This window comes from Danio aesculapii, chromosome 11 (assembly GCF_903798145.1).
Source record: "Danio aesculapii chromosome 11, fDanAes4.1, whole genome shotgun sequence".
In the NCBI taxonomy this organism is placed as follows: domain Eukaryota; kingdom Metazoa; phylum Chordata; class Actinopteri; order Cypriniformes; family Danionidae; genus Danio; species Danio aesculapii.
This window is the reverse complement of record NC_079445.1, coordinates 4,409,707-4,435,373: the sequence shown is the minus strand read 5'-3', so window position 1 is coordinate 4,435,373 and position 25,667 is coordinate 4,409,707. Positions and strand designations below refer to the sequence as shown.

At 35.8% G+C, this 25,667-nt stretch overlaps 1 protein-coding gene across 1 annotated transcript; it reads left to right on the top strand.

Moving 5' to 3' along the window:
* Positions 1-2,303: 2,303 nt before the first annotated feature.
* On the top strand, positions 2,304-23,754 carry ccdc3b (coiled-coil domain containing 3b). Its single transcript, XM_056468114.1, has 3 exons — positions 2,304-2,892; positions 16,817-16,991; positions 23,213-23,754. Exons 1-3 carry the CDS (start codon positions 2,528-2,530, stop codon positions 23,495-23,497), a joined length of 825 nt encoding a protein of 274 aa, XP_056324089.1. The 5' UTR covers positions 2,304-2,527; the 3' UTR covers positions 23,498-23,754.
* The last annotated feature ends 1,913 nt before the right edge of the window (positions 23,755-25,667 follow it).

The window sequence follows — 25,667 nt, the reverse complement described above, 5'->3', positions numbered from 1 at the left end:
TTTATAGTCTAAAGCGTTTGAGGATCTTTTAATCATTTTCACTGATGCCTGTATAGCAGATAAGATGAATGATGTAAAATAATGTAATTTTTACACGCATATTTAAGTTATATGAATGTGGTTTGTTTTTATTTACATTTAACAATATTAATTTGATGTAAAAAAAAGTCAATGCTGTCTTTTAGCAAGACTGTCTCTAGATTCTGAAACTGACACCTCATAATCATCCACGTGTTAATGATTATTTTCATTCCAGGATCATCCGAAAATGGCTAAACTTTGATTTATTTGGTAGCTTATATCTGTCTGCCATTATTTGTTTCATTACAGCAAGCATGGAATTCAAATGGACTAAAGATGTGAAAATTGCGTATGTGTTTAGTCTGGTAGCATTTTAAAATGAATCTAATATAAAAGAATATGATTGATTACGTGTCATTTCTTGGCTTTGCATTAATCATCATTCATTCTGTGGTGAAAATTCCTGAATGATCACATGAGGAAACATAACTATTTTACGCTTTGTCAGTTTAGCGACTAATTTGTACGAATTCATATGAGTTCATCGGTATTAAAAAAATGTACTATTTCTCTCTAACCATACCCCCCCAAAAAAACAACCACAATGGGGCACAAGCAAATCATACTACATTGTTCTAATGAGATTGTACAAATTCATATGAGTTAGCCACTAACTTGTTACGTAAACAAACATCTTGGATTACAGAAGTCTCGCTTAACATTATATAACTTAAAGGTGCTGTATGTAAGTTTTTGACTCTTCTAAAGCCAACACAATCTCACGGCAATTCGCTACTTTTTGATTTAGTGGCTAATTCGTACGAATTCGTATGATCTAATTCGTACGAATTCGTATGATCTAATTCATACAATTTAGTACGATTTGCTCATCCCCCAATGACGGTTGGGTTTAGGGGTGGGGTTAGGTGCCACGCCTCCTTTTTAAAATCGTACAATTTCGTACAACTGAACTCGTATGAATTCATACGAATTAGCCACTAAACTGATAAAACGTAAAATACTTACGCTTTCTCGTGAGATCTGGCTGTCTAAAGTATAAAAGTACCATAATATGTTTGCAGATAGAAACATGCTAAGAAACATTCTTGTTGATCTGAAAAACAATGCTGAAGTCAGATATTCTGCTTTGAAAATGTGTTTTCCGTGCCTGAACGTCGTTGTTTTGATCATTTAACCTGCCCACTGCCAGTTTAGCCAATTATATTTCTGCACAATAATATTCTTTTATACAGAACATAGTTTAAATCAGCCTTTAGGCACAATCGTCAGACCCGCTCCTGTTGGTTCTCAATCTGGCAACCTGCGCTTGCGTTTTTGATTCAGGAATGCAATACCTAGTTCAACCACTGGGTGCCAAACTTACATGCTGCACCTTTAACAGGTTTGTTAATATCAAAGTGACACACAAATCATATTGCTGTTTTTCTGGAGATATTCTAACTCATGTTTTCTAGAGAAAACTCTTACAACGTTTTACATTGTTTTTTCTGAGTCTGCTTTATTCAGGTGAGATGGAAGTTTTCTTTCTTTTTTTATTGATTCTTCAATAAAAACATACAAAACTCAAACCTGCACATAAAAATGACACTGATAGGAACAATAATGATAATAATTTAACTGAGCAAGTTATAAATGGTAATATAAATTTATATAAATAGAACAGTAAAAAAGGAAGAAATAATATAAATAAATAAGTAAATAAATAAATAAATAAATAAATAAATAAATAAATAAATAAAACGAAATACTTATATGCATCAGTGATATTTCCCAGAAAAAAACCCCGTAATATTCCTAGAATCTATCCCTTTTCTTGTTTTAACCAGTCAAAGAGACTAAAAAATACACCAATTTCGATTAAAGGCTGCTAATTTGAGTCGAATTGTTTTTTACTAAAATGCTTCCGAAACTGAAACAAAAATGATTCATCGGATTTGCATATTTCTTTAGGTAAGTGGTTGTAAATAATTTACATGAGTTGAATTTAAACGAACAAACAAACCATATTTATATTTGTTTGTTTAAATTCAGCCCATTTAAATTATTTGCAACCACTAACCTTAAAAAAAATGTAAACCCAATGAATCTTTTTTTTTTCAGTGCACAAAAATAAAGAAACTAATAGTGTAGTCCTCTTGTATAATAACTATATTAACAAATAATAACTTGCAATCGAAAAGGGACTGGAGGAACAATGCAATCGCGATTGTTTTCTCCTGCAGGTCTGTAAAAAAAGCTGAGCGTCACAGCAGGCTCTCCACAAACCGCTGCGCGTAAAGCACAGAGCGCACGGGGGAAGAATGCAGAGCAATAAGACCTATAGATCAGACTAAACCCACAGACATGCATTGCAGATAAGACCAGCACTTAGCTATCTTGGAAATCTACAACTTCTACAAGGTGAATGCTGTGCGTTCGAGCTGGATGAATCGCTTTTAGAGGTTTATCAGAGCGGAGTTGCATTTGCTAGAGGCTGTTTGCAAAGATGCGCGTCATGGGTACTTCAGTGGCGTTAGTTTTAGTGCTTTTCCTCAGCGCATCATGGGCATGCCAGCTTCCCCACGACTGGAGACCTCAGACGGAAGCGTGCCGCGCAGAGCTGGCGGAGATCATCGTGTTTGCCAAAGTGCTCGCCCTCCATAAGGAGTCTTACAGCGTGTATAATTTCCTCCCGTGGCAGTACGACACGGATCTGTTCTTCTCCGCCGAGATCGAGCTGCTGTGCGACCAGGCATGGGGCAGCATGCTGGAGGTGCCCGCCGGATCCAGGTTCAACGTCAGCGGGCTTGGGTATTTCCCCTGCTACTCATACAGCGTCATGGAGAATAACTCCTACTATTTCTTTTTAAGGTAAGATTCATCTTAAAGGTCGCATGAAATTGGAATAACGTTTTTTAGATGTAGGTATCAGTATTGTAAGTTTTGTCGGATATCTATAAGCTAGTGTGCTCTAAAACAGTGACAGAATACACATTTAGAGATATTAACATTCTTAAGGTAGCAGTTTCTGCTATTATTGTTTTGATGTCACCTCATACTTCAGTTTCTCTCAAATCTGACCAATGAAATGCTAGTGTCTGACATGCTCCGCCCCCTTCCGCATCACATTTGATGTGCTTGAGCTCAACCACTCTCACAGTAAAATAAATCTCTTTTTTTAAATAACTGGTTTAATAAAAAATATACTTTTAGATAGTCAGCTCTTAAATGACTGTGGTGTCCCTTTTTCATGCGAAAAATTGATGCATCAGTTTTCTTTTCCTGTTCCGCCCAAAGAAAGGGACCTTAAAATGTTTTTAACAAGGTTAAAAACTGCCTTTATTCTAGCCGAAATAAAATAAATAAGACTTTCTCCAGAAGATAAAATATTATCAGACATGCTGTGCAAATTTCCTTGCTATATACATATATACTATTTGAAAATAGTTTTCTAAACCTCATTAGAAACTTGTGATGATGTTATAGGCTCCTTTGGGTCATTGAAAACTACTTTATATGAGCTGCTCATGTGAAAAAATCTCAGCAAGGCAAATCCCTATATGCTACATATTACAGTTATTTGAAATGCAGACTTATTATGCTAAACACAGAGCTTTAACGGGCATTGTTAGAGTGTTTGCTAGTGACATTGTAAAAAATACTCATCAACATAGATTTTTACTTGCATTTGGCTCTTTTTAAGTGTAAAATTGTAAACCCTGTACGTGCTACCTTAGAAAGGCTATGCATCAGCAATTCTGTAATCGAGTCCAAACACAATTAGAGTTGAACTATAAATTTCTAAATAAGAGCACGAACAAAGCACAACAATCTGTGGCTCACAGACTAAACAAAAGATAAACAGCAGCTACTGAACTACCTTTAAACATCCATGCCTACAGGTGTCAGTAAATGTCCAAAAGCACACAGGAAAAGAACTAAATAAGTGCTAAAATTTACACTGTGCGGCTTTAAATCAAAGCAAATCATTCGTTATTTACAGGTGGATTAAATTCATTTATTTCCTCTAAATTCTACACACAATACCCCATAATGACAATGTGAAAAAAGTGAAAAAAGTTTTTGAAATTGTTGCAAATTTATTAAAAATAAAAAAACCTGAAGAATCACATGTACATCAGTATTCACAGCCTTTGCCGTGAAGCTTTAAATTGAGCTCAGGTACATTCTGTTTCCACTGATCATTCTTGAGATGTTTCAGCAGCTTAATTGGAGTTCACCTGTGGTAAATTCAGCTGATTGGACATGATTTGAAAAGGCAAACACCTGTCTACATAAGGTCCCAGGGTTGACAGTGCATGTCAAAGCCCAAACCAAGCATGAAGACAAAGGAATTGTCTGTAGACCTCCGAGACAGTATTGTCTCGAGGCACAAGGCTGGGGAAGGTTACAGAAAAATTTCTGCTGCTCTGAAAGTTCCAATGAGCACAGCGGCCTCCATCATCCGTAAGTGGGAGATGTTTGGAACCACCAGGACTCTTCCTAGAGCTGGCCAGCCATCTAAGGTGAGTGATCGGGGGAGAAGGGCCTTAGTCAGGGAGGTGATCAATAACCCGATGGTCACTCTGTCTGAGCTCCAGCGTTCTGCTGTGCAAAGAGGAGAACATTACAGACCTGTATAGTAGAGTGGCCAGACGGAAGTCACTCCCTACTTGGAATTTGCCAAAAGGCATCTGAAGGACTCTCAGATCATAAGAAACTAATTTCTCTGGTCTGATGAGACTAAAATTGAACTCTTTGGAGTGAATGCCAGGCGTTACGTTTGGAGAATACCAGGCACCGCTCATCACCTGGCTAATACCATCTCTACAGTGAAACATGGGGGTGGCAGCATCATACTGTAGGGATGTTTTTCAGTAGCAGGAACTGGAAGACTAGTCAGGATAGAGGGAAAGATGAATGCAGCAATGTACAGAGACATCCTGAATGAAAACCTGCTTCAGAGTGCTCTTGACCTCAGACTGGGGCGACAGTTCATCTTCCAGCAGGACAATGACCCAAATCACACCGCCAAAATATCAATGGAGTGGCTTCACAACAACTCGGTGGATGTCCTTGAGTGGCCCTGCCAGAGCCCAGACCTAAATCCTATTGAACATCTCTGGAGAGATCTGAAAATGGCTGTACACCGTCGCTTCCCATCCAACCTGATGGAGCTTGAAAAGCACTGCAAAGAGGAATGGGCAAACATTCCCAAAGACAAGTGTGCCAAAGTATTGAGCAAAGGCAGTGAATACTGATGTACATGTGATTTTTCAGCTTTTTATTTTTAATAAACTTGCAACAATTTCAAAAACGTGGGAGAGGGAATTAGGAACTGACATCTCATCCTCCACTTGGGAGGAGGGATTGAGTCGTAGTCACTCTTATTGCTCTATAAATGTAATACTACAGCTCGTACAATTTAAAGGGATGCGTAGATAACACTATACTAAAGTCAAACATAGATAATAATCTGCAGGGCCGTGCACAGGGGGGTGGCGATCGGCAAACATCCTCGAACCATCCATCCCCCGCCCGCTCTTCCCTTTGCGATCGCGTTGAGCACCTGCCCCTTTAGGGTCTGTGCACGGGCCTGATAGTCTGTGTTCATTGATACGTAAAAACTTAAGCTTTTCATTTCGTTGGCTACATTAATGAATGCATTCAACAAAGAACGAATGCCATGCCAAACAACCCATTTGTTTTCATTAGTAATGAGTGGAAAGCGTCTAACTTTGCGTATCATTAGATCAGGAATACTGCGCATAATGACGAAAACGTTTGTCAGATTTAATTAGCGCTGGCTCGTCTTTGTTTCTGTGTTTATAATGAGAATGAAATCACTTTGGCAGATGAGTTTACAAAGGATGAGGTAGCGAACAGATCAAGTGCAGGCCATTTGGATGGAAAACAATAGCGATTGTATAGAGTACAGTATTTGGTACAGGTTTGAATCTCTTCACGACGTTTTTTTTGCTAGCATTTCCTGTCTCACCCTATGGTCCAATCAGTTAAACTGGAGGATGTTGAACTCCCTCATGTTGAATCCGTCAGACTCAGCACTTTTCTGGCCAAGTGGTTTACTGTGATAGGCAGCACTTTACACATTCAGCCTGAATGTAAACCGAGCAGACAATATAACCTGTTTTATTAAAGCAATCTTGTTTGCTGGCTCCGTGAAACATCTGAAACTAATTTGACACAGATACACAGAGAAAACTTGCAGGTCTGTGAGAATGGTTGTTCGACTTTTGGTCTTGTGGATGTTTCATTCACTCATTTCTTATCGAATTAGTCCCTTTATTAATCAGGGGTCGCCACAGTGGAATGAACCGCCTACTTATCTTGCATGTTTTACACAGTGGATGCCCTTCCATTCACAACCCAGTACTGGGAAACACCCATACACACTCAGATTCACACACACATACACTTTGGCCAATTTAGTTTATTCATTTCACCTATAGTGCATGTGTTTGGACTGTGGGGGAAACCAGAGCACCCGGAGGAAACCCACGCCAACATGGGGAGAACATGCAAGCTGGGACTCGAACCAGTGACCTTAATGTGAGGCAACAGTGCTACCCACTGAGCCACTGTGCCGCCCATTTGAATAATTCATTCATTCATTTTCTTTTCGGCTTAGTCCCTTTATTAATCTGGGGTCGCCACAGCGGAATGAACCGCCAACTTATCCAACATTTGTTTTATGCAACGGATGCCCTTCCAGCTGCAACCCATCACTGGAAAACACATACACTCAATCACACAAACATACACTACGGACAATTTAGACTACCCAATTCACCTGTACGACATGTCTTTGGACTGTGGGGGAAACTGGAGCACCCGGAGGAAACCCACGCGAACGCAGGGGAGAACATGCAAACTCCACACAGAAACGCCAACTGACCCAGACAAGGCTCGAACCAGCGACCTTCTTGCTGTGAGGCAACAGCACTACCTACTGCGCCACCGCGTCGCCCCATTTGAATAAAACTTTTAATAAATAATATTAAAGAATTATACAGAATAATCAAAGAAAATACACATTCACTGAACAGAGTGCACAATAGAATTCATGCAGATTGTTGATCCAGCTGGAAATTAAATACACTTGGTGACAGGTTTAACAAATCATTAGAGTATGAATGGCTAAATACTGCGTGCCTTATGTGGATTCTGTGAACGTGGTCTCACCCAGTCATAGGGTCTCACAGCTTGGCAGGTCTGCCTTGTCTTCGGAAAGCGCGTGCTCTCATGAATAATTAAGAAGCAGGTCTTCTCATTGGATAAGAAAACTCAGCTATGAATAATAATGAGAAACCGACGGGTCATCACTTCACTAGCAGATTTGCACTACGTCACTGATTTTGATCTCACCCCAAAAATTATTTTAAACCCTGAAGATGAAATTAGATGACAAAAGCTCACAATTATCCAGTTTTCCCCACAATTAAAGCTGACAGGTGCTAACGCCATCTTAAATGATGTTCAACATACACAAATCTGTTAAAACCTCAAAACAGTACTCCAGGGTTTATTGAACCTTTAAACAGTTTAAAGCAAGAATTAAAACTGGACACCCAGCCCAATAACTTTGACACTGCATTGGGAAAAATAGCTAATTTTAGTCTTATGAAAATGTAAACTGAAAAAAAAAATAGCCTACGTTAGTAAAATCTGCATCGTGTCATGTCAAAAATACATTGTATAGGTCAATATTATTGTCATGAATTCTTTTAAAAATAATTTCATATTTAAAACTTAAAGTCTGAATCTGGGACATGAATGAAATAATATTATCTATACATAGTTTATCTATTAATAAATTAGCCCCAATATATGATAAATGCAGCATACACTAAAATAAAATTTCCTGAAAGGAATAAAAGTCTGCTTTAAGTCCTTTTAACATTTTTGTTTGTTTGTTTGTATTTGACTAATTTAATTCAATAGACAGCAATATGGCATGGAAAAGTCTTTCTTCTTTTTTCAACTTCACACGACCACTTTAAGGTCAAACCAGGTCACTAACTGAAGTCATAACCATTAACAGTAAAAGAGAATGAAGGCAGCAGGTTGATTTTCTAAAATGACCTGACATTAGTCTTCTAGAAACATTAGCCAACTTCTAGGTGTGTCACCAGGCCTTACTTAAAAAGTAAGAAACAATGAAGGAATAACTAATGAGAAATGGCTGTAAATATAATTCAGGTCAGACTGGCATATTTATTTATTTATTATTAATGTATGTATGCATGTATGTACAGTATGTATATTATTTATTTATTATTTGTTTATTTGTTTATTTATTTATTGTTTGTTTGTTTGTTTGTTTGTTTGTTTGTTTGTTTAATTTAATTATTTATTTATTTATTTATTTATTTTATTTATTTATGAATGTATTTATTTACCTGTTTGTTTATTCATTTATTTAATGTCTGTATGTGTTTGTTTGTTTGTTTAATGCATTTATTTATTTATTTATTTTATTTATTTATTTATTTTAATGTAATTTATGATTATTTAGTTATTTAATGTATTCATTTATTTATTTATTTAATGTATGGATGTATTTGTTTGTTTGTTTCATTGTTTATTTATTTATTTAATGTATGTATGTATGCATGTATGTATGTATGTATTTATGTATGTATGTACACAGTATGAATGTATTTATTGGTTTGTTTGCTTGTTTGTTTATTTAATGCATTTATTTATTTAATATGTCTATGTATTTGTTTTTTGCTTGATTATTTATTTATTTAGTATATGTATGTTAATTAATTAATTAATTAATTTATTTATTTATTTAATATATTATGTTTATTTATTTGTCTATTTAGTAAAATATATAGTCAAGCCCAAAATTATTCATACCTCTAGCAAATTCTGACTTTTTTTTTTCATTTTCCACAATGATACATCTTGTAGGTGGTTTATTCCTCTGTGGCAACCTCTAATTAATAAAGGGACTAAGCCGAAAAAGAAAATGAATAAACGAATGCAGCGTGAAGGTCGCTGGTTCGAGCCTTGGCTGGGCCAGTTGGTATTTCTGTTTGGAGTTTGCATGTTCTCCCCGTGTTGGTGTGTCAACTTATCCGGAATATGTTTTACACAGCAGATGCCCTTCCAGCGGGAGGAACAACCATGCACACTCATTCACACACATATACTACGGTCAATTTTAGCATACCCAATCCACCTATACGACATGTGTTAAACCGGAGCACCCGGAGGAAACCCACGCCAACACAGGGAGAACATGCAAACTCAACACAGAAATGCCAACTGACCCAGCCGAGGCTCGAACTAGCAACCTTCTTGCTCTGAGGCGATTGTGCTACCCACTGCGTTGCCCATAAAACATTTGCCAATCTCTAGTAATTATTAAGACTATGATAATATATGTTACTAATTCTCAGAGACTGTGTGGTTAAACAGGCCTGGAATTCCTTCCTCTCAACCTAATTACACAGAACATGCAGCGTTGAACTGCTGGACTGACCTGAGGGCAGCAGGTCACAGGTTCAACAGGGTGCTAACAGGCTGTTTTGGCATTTTATCAGGTGTTTAGGAGTTTACATTTATAGCTTTTGTCACATGTTATCTGCAAGAAGTGGGGCTTTTTTTGTTCTTGATGCTGGGTTCCACACAATCACTTCATGTCATCCCAACACAAATCGATTAAGCTAACAACCGTTTTTACAAATAGTAAGTGGATTGAACATAAAACAATTAAGTCGCCCCAACCCCCACACCAAAAAAAAAAAAAAAAAAAAACGTAAGAAATATATTGCTTTAATTTTAAATTAGTTTGAACAAGCAGCAAAAGTGAATTTTTGAGTATGGCAGGTCAGAGTTGACCTCATACTAAGTGTAAGTGCTGTTATCAAGCACTTTTCATTGTTCATATTATACTCTTCCAGGCTTTGTGAGAAGCCTTCATGACAGTCTGCTTTAAGTTAGTGTTCCAACTGGAAAATAAACAACTTAGTGATTTGTATAAGAATAATAATCACAAAACTACAATTATTTTTCTTTGGGAACTCATCTGGAAGACCATCAGTGCTTTATTTGCCCTTTACTCCATGTTATGGATGCTGAATCAGCTCAATCTCTTGCAACTTCCATATTTCCTGCCAAATGCTCCAAACAAGAGTCCACAATTCTGGAGCAGACATATAGAGGGGAAAAAAACTTGTTGAGTAGAGTTGGACTTTGCCTCAGTTTCTGCTCTGCATTTTAACGTCCCATATGTCATGAGTCTGAGGTATGAACCAATCATACAGCTGGTTCCAGTTTGCCAAGACAGTTCTCACCAGTCAAACCATCAAAAGCCTGAGAAACTGGAGCCACTCCGCATGGAAACGATAATTAATGCAATATGGTACTACATGCAGGCATTCAGGTCTCCTTAAGAGACTTTCTATTTTAATAGAGGGTGGCCGGTGATTTATGGAGGTTACATCCTGAAGATGAAATTTGCAGGATATATAGAAGGAACCATTTGAGGAAATATATAGGATTGGTTATTTGTTAACATTATGATCGAATATTTAGCAGAGTTGAAAGTACTGCTATAATGTAGAGATGTTTCACATTAAAAATGTCTCTAAATTTGCAGTTTTCCATATTTTGTGATTCATCTTTTTATTTTTTTCCATTTATTTATATTTTGAATTACATTATGGGATCTTTATATTTCTTCCAACAACTTTTAACTTTAAAAAGTACAAAAAAAGTAACTTTTATTGACATTTTTAATAGATTAAATGAGCAATATCACACTCATAGCAGTGTGATATGGCTGCATGTCAGCACTGGAAGGCGTATGAGTGCCTTAGTCTCCTACCAGTGGTGATATACAGCCATATTGCACTGCTACGAGTGTGATATTGCGTTTATACAACAGTTCCATGGCATAATCGTGTGTATAGAAAAGAAAATCAAACACGGAGAGTCTCAAAAACCCTTTTGTACGAGGAACTACTTTCTTCCGCCATTCATTCCCATCTGCAGCTGACGTCAGAACAGCAGAAACTGTAGCTACTTCGCCATTGTCACTTTAGAGCTAGTATTTGAATGATTCTCTGGCAAACATTTTTTTCGAGTGTAGTTTCATTGCCCCAATAGATGCCTGACAGCACGATGCTTTAGTAAAACTAACACTGAAACAGCCTTCACGATGATTCTGGAGCTCAACTGAAATCCATCAGAGGATTCTGGAACTCGAGTTGGGTCTAGAAGCCTCAAGTCTGGCACTGAGCACAGGTTTTGTAAAAGCCCCTGAGCTTCTGATGCCCCACTAAAAAGGCTGAATTATATCCAGATGGAGGGACTCTCTGCTGTCAGCATCCAAAGCCAATGTTTCCGTCAGGGAAAACGACTGTAGGAGCCAGGTGGAAAACTATTCACCTCAAACCCATTTCCCACATTGTGAGCGACGGTGATTCAGAGCCAACAAACATATGAACAAAGCTTACATTGGATTTTATAAGTATGATCATTTAGCACCAGGGATTTAAAAATTCTCATTCAAAAGATACTGAAATATACACTAAAAATATCCATAAATTAGCAGTTTTTCGGATTTTGTGATTCATGTTTTTATATTTCCCCATTTGTTTATGCTTTTGAATTGTATTGAGGGACCTTGATCTTTCTTTCAACAATTTCTAACTTAGACTTTTATTTAAAAAACTTATAGTTTACACTACCTGACAAAAATCTTGTCTTCGATCCCAGTTGTAAGAGCAAAAAATAATAACGACTTCTAGTTGATCATTTGGAAAAGTGGCAGGAGGTCGATTTTTCTGCATCCCAGTCATCACAAATACTGCAGAAGACCTACTGGAAGCCTCATGGAGCCAAGATTCTCTGAGAAATCAGTCAATTTTGGTAAAAGAAAAATCATGGTTTGGGGTTACATTCAGTATGGGGACGTGCGAGAGATCTGCAGAGTGGATGGTCAACATCAACAGCCTGAGGTATCAAGACATTTGGGCTGCCCATTACATTACAAACCACAGGAGAGGGCAAATTCTTCAGCAGGATAGCGCTCCTTCTCATACTTCAGCCTCCACATCAAAGCTCCTGAAAGCAAAGAAGGTCAAGGTGCTCCAGGATTTGATGTTCTGAATTTCTTCAACTTAAAAATTTGATACTGTATTTTTACAAACTGGACATCTGCAGTCTGGAAAAACTTCAGAACACTAAAAATAAGAAGTTTAAATGTGCGTCTTTAAAATTTCAGCCTTGAAAAATTCAGTTGTCTTAAATTTCAGATGTTTAATATTAAAGCTATGAAATTTAAATTCAAAACACTTTTCAATGGCATATATAAATTCAAATTTATTAGATTACAATTGTCAATAATTCAAATTAGCACTATTCAAATTCAGATTGCTTTGGCATATTATTAGCTCCATATTATGTCACTTTGTTAAAGGGCACCTATGGTAAAAAATCTACTTTTCAAGCTGTTTGGACAGCCATATGTGCAGGTATGGTGTATAGACTGTCATATTGGGGTGATATAAGCACACCCAGTGTTTTTTTTCAATTTAACAACATAAAAAACGGTGGACCAATTGGAGCTGTTTTCAAATCGACCGCTACCTGACGTAGGAGAGCGTTCCCCCCGCTCACCAATATTGATTGACAGGCGCGTCATCAAATCCTCAGTTTGTTGATTCACGTCCGCCATTTTCAGCGTGAGTCGAAGCGATATCACTAAAGGAACACGCTAGCTCTATTTTTAGATGCAAGGCTCATTGGGCTCAACACAAGAGCAATATTCTCCACATTATCGCTCTAATCGGAATTATTGGTTGTATCTTTAGGTAGGTTTGCAAACATGTGTACTTCTCATCGAGTCTACCTTATACTTCAGCCGTTTGCATTTCTCGCGATCCCAGAAGCTCCCTGTGAACTTAACTAGCATGCGTTTTAGAATTCTAAACATAGGTTTCTATCAGGGTACACTCAAGTTGACGGCTGGGCGCTGCGGACCGCTGCAGAAACCTATGTTTAGAATTCAAAAATCGGGACACTTCATGTTTCTGCCGCGCTACAGAGTGTCTGGTGTGCCGTGTTGCGGCGCATCCGGTGCCTCAGTCAAAGTTAATTCAGTGTGCGTGGTTATTAGTTTCTGTGTACAAGCTCGGCACTTGAAACTAGCACACAGTTGGCTGTAAAACTGTACAAAGACACAAATGATTTTGTACTCTCTGCTTGGTCTGTGTCAGAGTCGTACATGTACGACTGAATGGTGATCCCCCAACATGACACTTTTTAACACATTATAATAATGTGTTTTAAACTGAACCTAAACTGGCACACTTAGAAGAACCATATTATTAATATTAAATCATAAAAAAGAGGTCAACTATGTGCCCTTTAAACTGTAGAGTTGTATTTTCAACATCAAAAGTCAACAGAGCAGAGATCAAAGTCTCATAATGCAATTCACAACCATAAATATTTTTTATTTATAATATATAGGCATGATTATATAGCACCAGAGATTTTTTAAGTGAAAAATCTCATTCAAAAGATTGCTCGTCTGGCTTTCTAACATGCATTAACTTGTCATTTGTTTGGATTATCTGTGATTTCCTGTTCCCAAATGACGGGTATTGAAAAAATATGCATCGTTAATGATTACATGGCGAGTGCTGCAAACCATTATGCTCGCATTTTGATGTATTCAAGGACTACAAACAGACAGTCTCGTTCCCCAAAGTTGTGCCAATGTAACCATGGTTTTTGTGTTCGTGTTTTTAAAGCCACCCTTGAAACTTTGATAACAGACTTTCTTCATTTCCTCGCCGCTGGGAGGTGTGTGTATGTGTGCGCTGAAGTGTGAAAAATGTGAAAGACTGCAGGCCGAAACAGCAAGAGAGCAGTCAAAGAGCGGCTTTGGATGCCAATCACGAGTAATGCATACTTCACTCACAGTTACGGACACAAGAAGAAGAACAAAGAGCAAAGAACAGACCTTGCTAAGCTATGTGTGTATAATTAACCTCTTACTGATGTTATATATTGTTTCACTCTTGACTATTTAGCTTTAAAGGAACACTCCATTTTTTTTGGGGGGGAGGGGAGGCTCATTTTACATCTTCCCTAGAGTTAAACTAAAGTTAAATTATTTTTACTATCTAGCACTTTTATCTTAGCTTAGCATAGATCATTGAATCAGATCAGACCATTAGCATCTGACCAAAGAGATAATTTTTGTATTTAAAGTTTGACTCTTTTGTTGTTACATTGTGTATAAGACTGTTGGAGAACGAAAAGTTGCTATTTTCTTGGTAGATAGGGTCTTAAAATAATAATTGTGTGATATCATTGCGCCTGCTTCAGCTGTGATATTGCAGCACAGTTACTTGATTATTACGCCAGAATGATAGTATAGTTCCTAGCCATGTCAGCCTACAAAATAGCAACTTTTCATCTTCTGACACTCTTAGTACACAATGTAATACAGAAGAGTCAAACTTTAAGTAGTAAAGTGATCTCTTTGGATATTTATGAGTGAGATGCTAATGGTCTAATCCGTTTCAATGATCTATGCTAAGCTAAGCTAAAAGTGCTAGATTCGAAAATGGTAAAACTCTTAGTCTGAGTATAGAATGTAACTGCAGAAAAGTCAAGCTTTAAACAGGAAAATTGTGTAAAATCTTTGGTCATTTTATGAGCCAGATTCTACTGGTCTAACCCAATTCAATGATCTATGCTAAGCTAAGCTAAAAGTATTAGATTCAAAATGGTAAAACTCTAAGTCTGAGTACAGGATGTAATGGAGAAGAATCAAGCTTTAAATAGGAAAATTATCTAAAATGTTTGTTCATTTCATGAGCGAGATGCTAATGGTCTAATCCGATTTAATAATCTATGCTAAGCTAAGCTAAATTTGCTAGATTCAAAAATGGTGAAACTCTCTGTACAGGATGTAACTGCAGAAGAGACGAGCTTTAAATAGGAAAATTATCTAACACCTTTGGTCATTTTATTAAGTAGATGCTAATGGTCTAATTCGATTCAATGATCTATGCTATGCTAAGCTAAGCTAAAGTGCTAGATTCAAAGATGGTAAAACTCTGAGTCTGATTACAGGATGTAACTGCAGAGAAGTCAAACTATAAATAGTAATATTATGTTTGGTCATTTATGAGTAAAGCGCTAATGGTCCAATCCGATTTAATAATCTATGCTAAGCTAAGCTAAATGTGCTAGATTCAAAAATGGTGAAACTCTCTGTACAGGATGTAACTGCAGAAGAGTCGAGCTTTAAATAGGAAAATTATCTAACACCTTTGGTCATTTTATGAACTAGATGCTAATGGTCTAATCCGATTCAATGATCTATGCTATGCTAAGCTAAGCTAAAGTGCTAGATTCAAAGATGGTAAAACTCTGAGTCTGATTACAGGATGTAACGGCAGAAGAGTCAAGCTTTAAATAGGAAAATGATCTAAAATCTTTGGTCATTTTATGAGCGAGACGCTAATGGTCTAACCCAATTCAATGATCTATGCTAAGCTAAGCTAAAAGTACTAGATTTAAAAATGGTGAAACTCTGAGTCTGATTACAGGATGTAACTGCAAAGAAGTCAAACTATAAATAGTAAAATTATGTTTGGTCATTTATGAGTAAGACGCTAATGATCTAATCCGATTTAATAATCTATGCTAAGCTAAGCTAAATGTGCTAGATTCAAAAATGGTAAAACTCTCTGTACAGGATGTAACTGCAGAAGAGTCGAGCTTTAAATAGGAAAATTATCTAACACCTTTGGTCATTTATGAACGAGATGCTAATGGTCTAATCCAATTCAATGATCTATGCTATGCTAAGATAAGCTAAAGTGCTAGATTCAAAGATGGTAAAACTCTGAGTCTGATTACAGGATGTAACTGCAGAGAAATCAAACTATAAATAGTAAAATTATGTTTGCTCATTTATGACTAAGATGCTAATGGTCTAATCTGATTCAATTATCTATGCTAAGCTAAGCTAAAGTGCTCCAGCCAGACCTGAAGATTGGCTGAATGGATTCAAAAATGGTAATGCTTAACTGTTTAACTCCAATGGCTTATTTTCACAATAGTGGAGTGTTCCTTTAAGCATACAGTAATTTGTCTGCCTAATGTTTCAGGAAAAATACAAACGCTCTCTAATGCAAACACACATGTAAAGAACACAAATAGAGCTGTCCCAGTGTACCCTTTATTAGTACCTCTCTTCTCCTTGGCCGCTTCGCTGTGTAAAAATATATGGGTCATTGACATTAAGTGTCCCAAGAGGCGATGGTGTATTACAGCATTGGGGCCACACAGGAGAAACAAAAATACACAAAGACTGTGTGATTTTGTGGTGTAGCAAACTTTTTAGTGCTCTTCCTTTCTTTGTATGAACATTGTAATGGTTAAAAGCACAATAAATCACAATAAAAGCAATATTGGTAACATTTTTACAGTTACTTTTTCTATCAGGTTGGATGGGAAGCGACAGTGTACAGCCATTTTCAGATCTCTCCAGTGATGTTCAACAGAATTTAGGTCTGGGCTCTGGCTGGGCCACTCAAGGACATTCACCGAGTTATCAATACTATCAATACTTTCCGCATGCACTGTATATATATATATATATATATATATATATATATATATATATAGAGAGAGAGAGAGAGAGAGAGAGAGAGAGAGAGAGAGAGAGAGAGTTGTAGTCAGACTTATTATAATGACTTATAATGTTGTTGCTTCTTCCATTTCTCTACAGGATGGATGAAAACTATAGCATCATTCCACACGGAGTAAACTTCCAGGACCCCATATTTCCTGACACGCCGGAGAACCATCGCATGTTTGCCAGCTTATTCCAGTTTTCTAACTGCACAGCGGGCACGCAGGTTCACACTTACACCCCAGACTGGGAGCTCCAGGAGGATAATCGGGTAAACTGCTTTTAATGGATTCCAACAATAATAATAATAGTTGATTATTTTTAAGACTGTGAAGTGATTTAATCTTCACTCTGAACCATACCGCATTCTCAAGCATTGTTAGACTTGTTTTCGATTGTCTACAGAACAAACCTTCATCTGTACGTACTAGCCAGTGACCATTTTTGCATTTGGTGTTTGATATGTGTTCATTTTTTATCCTTGAATTAAATAATGCAGTGTTCATTAGAGAGACTCGTTTCCAATCCACCCCCATCATTGCTTGTTGTGTGTTTGTGTGTATGCATGCTGATGGAAAGTATTACATGGAGGCAGACACGCCATAGAGGAATTGCAGTATTGCTTGTTCGAGTCTTTTGCATGCCTGCTTGTGGTTGTCTTGGCTTCTGAAATTGGATGAGAGGCTCTAGCAGAAGCTTCTGTGGCTATTGCATGCTGAACATACACACACACACACATACAATATCAACATTTCAGTGCCTAAACATCAGCTCCTCTGCCTCAGAAATCCTGCTGGAATAAGTAGACGGCTTCTTAAGAGAGTCCAAACCAACTGACATTTTCAAGCCTATATTTTGCTGTGAGTTGGTGTTCCCCATTAAGTGCGGTTCATGTCTGGGTTCAAGACACGAGAGAATTAAGAGAAATGACTGCTGGGATATTAACATTCCTCTTTAGTTTTTATCTGGGACATGTTTCTTATAATTCTGATGGTATGTTTCAGCTCAAAACCATAGGCTCTCGGATCTAAAATGCAACCACATTGGGATTGTGCTTGACCTCTATGAAAAGTAACTTATTGATGGTATATTTTATATTTGCTTAAGACGTTCCTTGACCTTAATCTTTAAAGACAAATAGATAAGCACTTATTTAAAAATACTAAGCAAGATTCACTGTTCTTATTCGCATAAGGACCAAATTCTGATCTGAGCTATATAACTGACGCATGCTTGAAAGTGCTTTTCTGACACCATATCAAGAACCAAAAGACACAAAACAGAAATGCGAAATTTTCATTTATAATGTAACTGATTATAAAGTTGAATAGTAATGTATTTTCTTTCATTAAGTTTAAATCTGCCATTGAAACAAGATGTACTCTTCTTATTTTTATATCAGTATAGTAGTTCTTGTTATAAGCAATATATCTGTTCACGTCATTGTTTTGTAAAAGTTAATTTGCCCTCACAAATTTTTATCAAATACCATAACCTTCCCATATGGAGCCAGATCAGTCTCAAAAGTAATATACATCCATATACCCACAACACTATTTACATTTACAAAATCCAGTTCATAAGTTTAAAACACAATTTAAAAAAAATACACAAATCCTCTTCGTAAATTCAAAACATGATTCATAAATACCCAAATCGAATTCGTAAATTCAAAACACGATTCAAAATACTCAAATTCTTTTCGTAAATTCAAAACACCAATCAAAAATGCACAAATCTAATACGTAAATTCAAAACATGATTCCAAAATACTCAAATTCTTTTCGTAAATTCAAAACACCAATCAAAAATGCACAAATCTAATACGTAAATTCAAAACATGATTCCAAAATACCCAAATCCAATTCGTAATTTCAAAACACGATTCATAAATAACCAAATCCAATTCGTAATTTCAAAACACGATTCATAAATAACCAAATCATATTCGTAAATTCAAAACACGATTCATAAATACACAAATCCAATTCGTAAATTCAAAACACGATTCATAAATACACAAATCCAATTCGTAAATTCAAAACATGATTCACAAAATTACCAAATCCAATTAGTAAATTCAAAACACAATTCAAAATATACACAAATCCAATGCGGAAATTCAAAACACGAATCATAAATAACCAAATCCAATTCGTAAATTCAAAACACGATTAAAAAATACACAAATCTAATACGTAAATTCGAAACACGATTCACAATATATACAAATTTTATTTGGTGGAAATATTTATGATTTTTACTTGTGAATTCATGAATTGTGTTTTGAATTTACAAACTGGAATTATTGTATTATTTTTGAGCCCATGTGTAAAATAAACAAATCATCTTCGTAATTTCAAAACATGATTGAAAAATACACAAATCCTCTTCGTAAATTCAAAACACGATTCAAAAATACAAAAATCATCTTCATAAATTCAAAACACGATTCAAAAATCTACAAATCCTCTTCGTAAATTCAAAACACGATTCATGAATACCCAAATCCAATACGTAAATTCAAAACAGGATTCATAAATACCCAAATCGAATTCGTAAATTCAAAACACGATTAAAAAATACACAAATCCAATTCGTAAATTCAAAACACAATTCAAAATATACCTAAATCTAATACGTAAATTCGAAACACGATTCACAATATATACAAATTTCATTTGGTGGAAATATTTATGATTTTTACTTGTGAATTCATGAATTGTGTTTTGAATTTACAAACTGGAATTATTGTATTATTTTTGAGCCCATGTGTAAAATAAACAAATCCTCTTCGTAAATTCAAAACACGATTCAAAAATACACAAATCCAATTCAGAAATTCAAAACACAATTCAAAATACACACAAATCTAATACGTAAATTCGAAACACAATTCAAAACTGCACAAATGCAATGCGGAAATTCAAAACACGAATCATAAATGACCAAATCCAATTCGTAATTCAAAACACAATTAAAAAATACACAAATCTAATACGTAAATTTGAAACACTATTCACAATATATACAAATTTCATTTGGTGGAAATGTTTATGATTTTTACTTGTGAATTCATGAATTGTGTTTTGAATTTACAAACTGGAATTAAAGTATTATTTTTGAGCCCATGTGTAAAATAAACAAATCATCTTCGTATTTTCAAAACATGATTGAAAAATACACAAATCATCTTCGTAATTTCAAAACACGATTCATAAATAACCAAATCCAATTCGTAATTTCAAAACACGATTCATAATATATACAAATTTTATCTGCTGGAAAATTTATGATTTTTACTTGTGAATTCATGAATTGTGTTTTGAATTTACAAACTGGAATTATTGTATTATTTTTGAGCCCTGGTGCCATATTCCCACCCCTCAAACTATTTTTTCTTCACTTCCTGATCACATGGAAGTCCTTTAGGGTGGAACTATCAGTCTTTTAGGGCGGGGCTATAAGTGTGTGTCTTGTTTCTGCTCAGTCTTACATTTTGTTAGCAACACCCATCTATCAACAATCCAATCGGTTCCCAAAGAACAAAATCTTGCGCCACCCTACATTTTTTAACTTCCATTTAATACAAACTTCTTCAGCTACAAAATCATATATTACAAGAGTCATATAAGCTTATGGAAAGGTGATTTAAGTGACAGTAGTTTCAATTTTCTGGAAACTTTTAAACTTAAAAAAAAGCCTTGACTTGGATTTTTTTACTTGCTGTCATATAAAAATAAGCAGTGATATTTTCCCATGCCTTCATGTCTGTGAGAGCATTCAGGAGTCATCATTAAGGAACTGAAAGTAGCAACCTATGGAAATCACCCCTGTATTCGTCAATAAACACTCAAGCATAGAAAAGTTTGTTTAAACAACATGTATACTGCCCATCATGTCTACTTTTTAAATTGTATTGCCACTAATGTAAGCATTACATTTGTATGACCTCAGGCTATAGTTTCCTAAATATATTCCACATTGATGTCAGTCTTTACATGTTTACCTCTCATAACTCTTCAATCCCATCTAACCTACACATGGGTTCAGGTGCAAGCATGATGATTAGAGCTACTCAGGAAATCCACGGATACGGAAAAAAACACACTTACATCTGTGACTCATTTCCAGATGTAATATACATTCAGGCTCAGGACTCAAGGAACACATATGAGAGGCGAGCAGCAAATGCTTTGCTTTCTGAAGGATTGTGAACTTGCCATTACGTAACAAGAACAACAAATGCTATCTGACGACTTTCAGCTGCTTTGATTTCCACCTTGGTTAAAACGCAGCTGGATTAATCAGGTTTTCTAACTACATCATATTTATTTACCTTTAAGTCCCCAGAATGTGTCAGCTCAAAATACCCCTCAGATCATTTATTATACCTTAATATAAATGCCCATTTTTGGGTCAAAGTCACTTTAAATGCAAATGAGTTTCTTTAAATGCAATTTAAATCCACTTTAAATGCAAATGAGCTGCTGCTCCCCGCCTTCTTTATAGAACAGGGTGGAGCCTTTACAGCTTGTGCCTTGGATAGTCCACTAACTACAAACTAGATAGATAGATAGATAGATAGATAGATAGATAGATAGATAGATAGATAGATAGATAGATAGATAGATAGATAGATAGATAGATAGATAGATAGATAGAATATTGTATAACATTAAATTTATAAAAACAATTCTCTTACTCTTGTGATACCGCTTAATTATATGCTACATAAAAAACAGGATCTCATACAAGTACTTTTTGCAATCAGATTTTGAATTATGATGATATTTTGATTAATTTAAGTGACATTTTTGTCACAATTTCTGATACCTCTTAATTCAGCTCGGTGTTGGAGAACACTCCCTGTCATCCACCCGAGTCATTACAGAAGACTCAACCAAAATGTGTGTGTGAGTGGAGTGTTTATTCATGTAATGAGTCCTGATGGCTTTAGCTGTGTGTGTAAGCAAGGGGTGACCTGAAACCGGTGTGTAACTGCAGGACATGATGGGACATGTACTGTAGTTCGGTTCACATAGTGGAATGGGATATGTAGTTCGGTTCACATAGGGCTCGTTTCTGTTCACAGGACCTTAGTCTGTCAGTCAGGAGCCATTGGGGATTGATTTGGATTTGTTTGTATGTGTTTATGTTTAATCTCAATAGACTGTCCCATTGACTTCCATAATAAGAATCCCCATAGACCACAGATTAAGCTAAACATCTTCTTTAATGTTATACTGAAGAAAGAAAAGCACCTATATTTTGAACGACCTGTGGGTGAAATTAACAGGAAATGTTCATTTCTGGGTCACTTTGTGGCAATTTAAATGGGTCCTATAATCCTTTTTAGACTTTAATGTTTCATATTGTTAGTTGGAACCAACCAATAATGTACCAAAATAAGTTCTTCTCTATTTGAGTAACCCCTGTTTCTGAACTCAACTATTTAAGCCCATATTTTAGGCCTTCTACAGTATATTCTGTAGTTTGTTTGGGGAACATGCATGTCACAAGATCCCAGATTTAAAGAGATAGTTCCCCCCAAACAAACTAGAGAATATACTGTAGAAGGGCTGAAATATCAGAAACAGTGGTTACTCAAATAGAGACGAACTCATTTTGGCACATTTGTAACTGACATTGTCACTTTAAATGCAAACGAATCTCTTTAAATGCACTTTAAATGCAAATGTCTCTTTAAATGCAAATGAGCTGCTGCTCCCTGCCTTCTTTATACAACAAGCCTTCACAGCATGCCTTGGATAGTCCACTGACTACAAACCAGATAGATAGATGGATGGATGGATGGATGGATGGATGGATGGATGGATGGATGGATGGATGGATGGATGGATGGATGGATGGATGGATGGATGGATGGATGGATGGATGGATGGATAGATAGATAGATAGATAGATAGATAGATAGATAGATAGATAGATAGATATTTAAAGCAATATGTATAATGCTAGTTGCTTAATATTAACTTAATATTGTATAATATTGAATTTATGAAAATAGTTCTCTTGCGATATGTTACAAAAAAACAGGATCTCATACCTCATACAAGTACTTTTTGCAGATTTTGAATTATGATGACATTTCTTTTAATTAAAGTGACATTTTTGTCATAATTTCTGATACCTCCTAATTCAGCTCAGTGCGGGTGTTGGAGAACACTCCCTGTCAACCCATTTTAGCCCATATTTTAGCCCTTCTACAGTATATTTTGTAGTTTGATTGGAAAACATGCATGGCACAAGATCCCAGATTACTGTATACTGTAGAAGGGCTGAATTATCAGAAACAGACACATTACATTTGTAACCGACATTATGGAACATTAAAGTGTAAAACGGATTATAAGGCCACAAAACTGTCGCTCCATCTTCTTCTGAGGCGTGCTTTAGACTGTTTTATAAGTATCTTTATGTATGATGTGCTAACTTCTACTGACCTCCTGTTTCATTCAATTCTTTCAGCTATGGTGCTCCAACATACAAAAGGCCTTATTTGAGGAGGAAGAGAAAGTCAAAAACCTTTCTCAGAAAGTGAAGATCCTGGAGAAGGCCAACAACCACCTGAGGGACAAAGTGAAGAATATGAAGCGTCTCTTGAGGCAGGCCAAACGAGAGACCAAAGAGCCCGTTCAGAGCTTCAAACAGCTCCATGAAGCCGAACCGGGGTTGCCACATCCTCAACAGGACACCACCCAGGAGCAGAAGCCCACTCTCAGGAAAATCATCCCCAAAACTCTCAAGAACTAAGAGCTGGTTGAAACTATAACGTGTTGGCGGGTCTAGACTGACACAGAGAGGTCATACAGGAATCTATAAAGACAGCATGTTCTTCGAAAAAGGTTCTCATGTGCAGTGAACCTTTTCTTTTGAATGGAAAGACAAAGGAATCAATGTTACAACAGGCATACGACTAGCTACATGTATATTGTTCAGACGGTGTAGACGGTGTATTTTCATTTGACTGTATTGACCTTGTTCTTCAATGCGGAAGTGCACTTGTTTTTGCACTTGTTTTAGAACTTCCGATTCAGTCGCCTATGGGAGAAATGACTAGGAATAATAAAAGAAACAGTCCAACTACTTGCTCAACAGACAAGTGTGTTTATGACTGTACATAAAAAGTAGAATAATAGAATAAGAAAAGATTAGTTTGAACATCAAGCAGCTTAACAAGCCGATTTTAACATCTAAAAATCAATGGAGCTGAATGAGACCGGAAGTCTCAAGCCAAAAAATTTCCAATGGCTGTGTCTGCGCATCCATGAAGAATAAGGTCAATAATATCATCAAAATACACTATTATAAAAATGACTGTTATAATCAATCACAAATGTGAAAATGTCACATTATAAGTTTAAACCACTAGACGATGTTTAGAAAATACAATGAAAATCAATGTGAAAAATCAATATTTTGAAAGGATATTTCATTATTATTATTATTATTATTTCCTTTTCTTGCCCATAGAAGCTTTTAACACGTTATTCGAACGGAGCATGATGAGATTACGGATAGAGTGTCATGAATTTATTTCCCCAGCTGTTTGTATAGTAATAAATGTTGGCATTGTGTAGTGACCTTTACATTTCAATCCACAAAAAAGTCACCCTTTTCCCATGCAGTTGAAGTACTTCAGTCAAAACCCCCAGAAACATCAGCGTTCTAGTATAACATAGATCTAAATCTGTAGGTTTGAGTTTTGTTATAAAAGTGGATCTACATAGAGAGGTTTATTTGACTATAGAGGTATGACTGAAATATACTGGTAATGGTTTCCTGTAGAAGCTACCGTAACTTACTGGCTGCGGTTCGCCAGTAACTTACAATAAATAAATTAAAAGTAATACTGTATTTACATTTACAGCACCATTTATCTTGCTGTATACTGTATGTATTTACAGTATTGTATATATGTACTGTAAAATATACAGTCAGTTTTCCACAGTGCAACTTTAAAATACAGTAACATACCGCATAATTGTCCTACAGTAAAATACAGTTTGTATTACAGTTAAATACTGTGTAATTTGCAAATATCGCTAACAGTGTATACCATGACAAATCTGGTAGTTTAGGTTCAACTTTTCTTTTTCATTTCATATAAATTGTCCATTTAATACCTTCTTTTGTATGAGTTTTTGTATTTTTTTACATACAAACTAGGTGCTGAGCACCTAATATATGTAACCTCTACTCAGTAAAGCTTATGTTAAAGTGAAATTGTTCATCATTTTAATAACTGTACTGACAAGGTTTTAAAACTGTTGTTTTTTTATTGTAAAATGTTATCATTTTGTTTAACACATCCACATGTATGCCATTGAGCGATTAAATAAAAATCACATTTCCTTGAATCACATATGAGGGTATTTAATAGGTACTGATATTATACACTGTGAAAAACAATTACTGTAAAATTGACAGTAACTTAATGTCAGTTTTGGTTGCCAGTAAGTCAAGTGCACTGTAAATAAATCATTATAATTGTGCTGTATTTTTACATTGCAAATGTAATGATTCATTTATTGTACGCTTGTAAAAGTCTTACTGGCAACCAAAATTGCCTGTAAATTACTGTAAATTTTATCATAAATTGCAACTGTAATTTACACTGTGCTTCCAAATTTACAGTCTTAAAATCAAAATTGCAAGTTACTTAACATTTTACAGTAAATTGCAACTATTAATTTACAGTGTGCTTGTAAATGTACAGTCTTATTGGAAGCCAAAATTTCCAGTAAGTTACTGTGAATTTTAAAGTAAATTTGAATGATTAATTTACACTGTGCTTCCAAATTTACAGTCTTAAAACCAAAATTGCAAGCAAGTTACTTAACATTTTACAGTAAATTGCAATTATTAATTTACAGTGTGCTTGTAAATGTACAGTCTTATTGGAAGCCAAAATTTCCAGTAA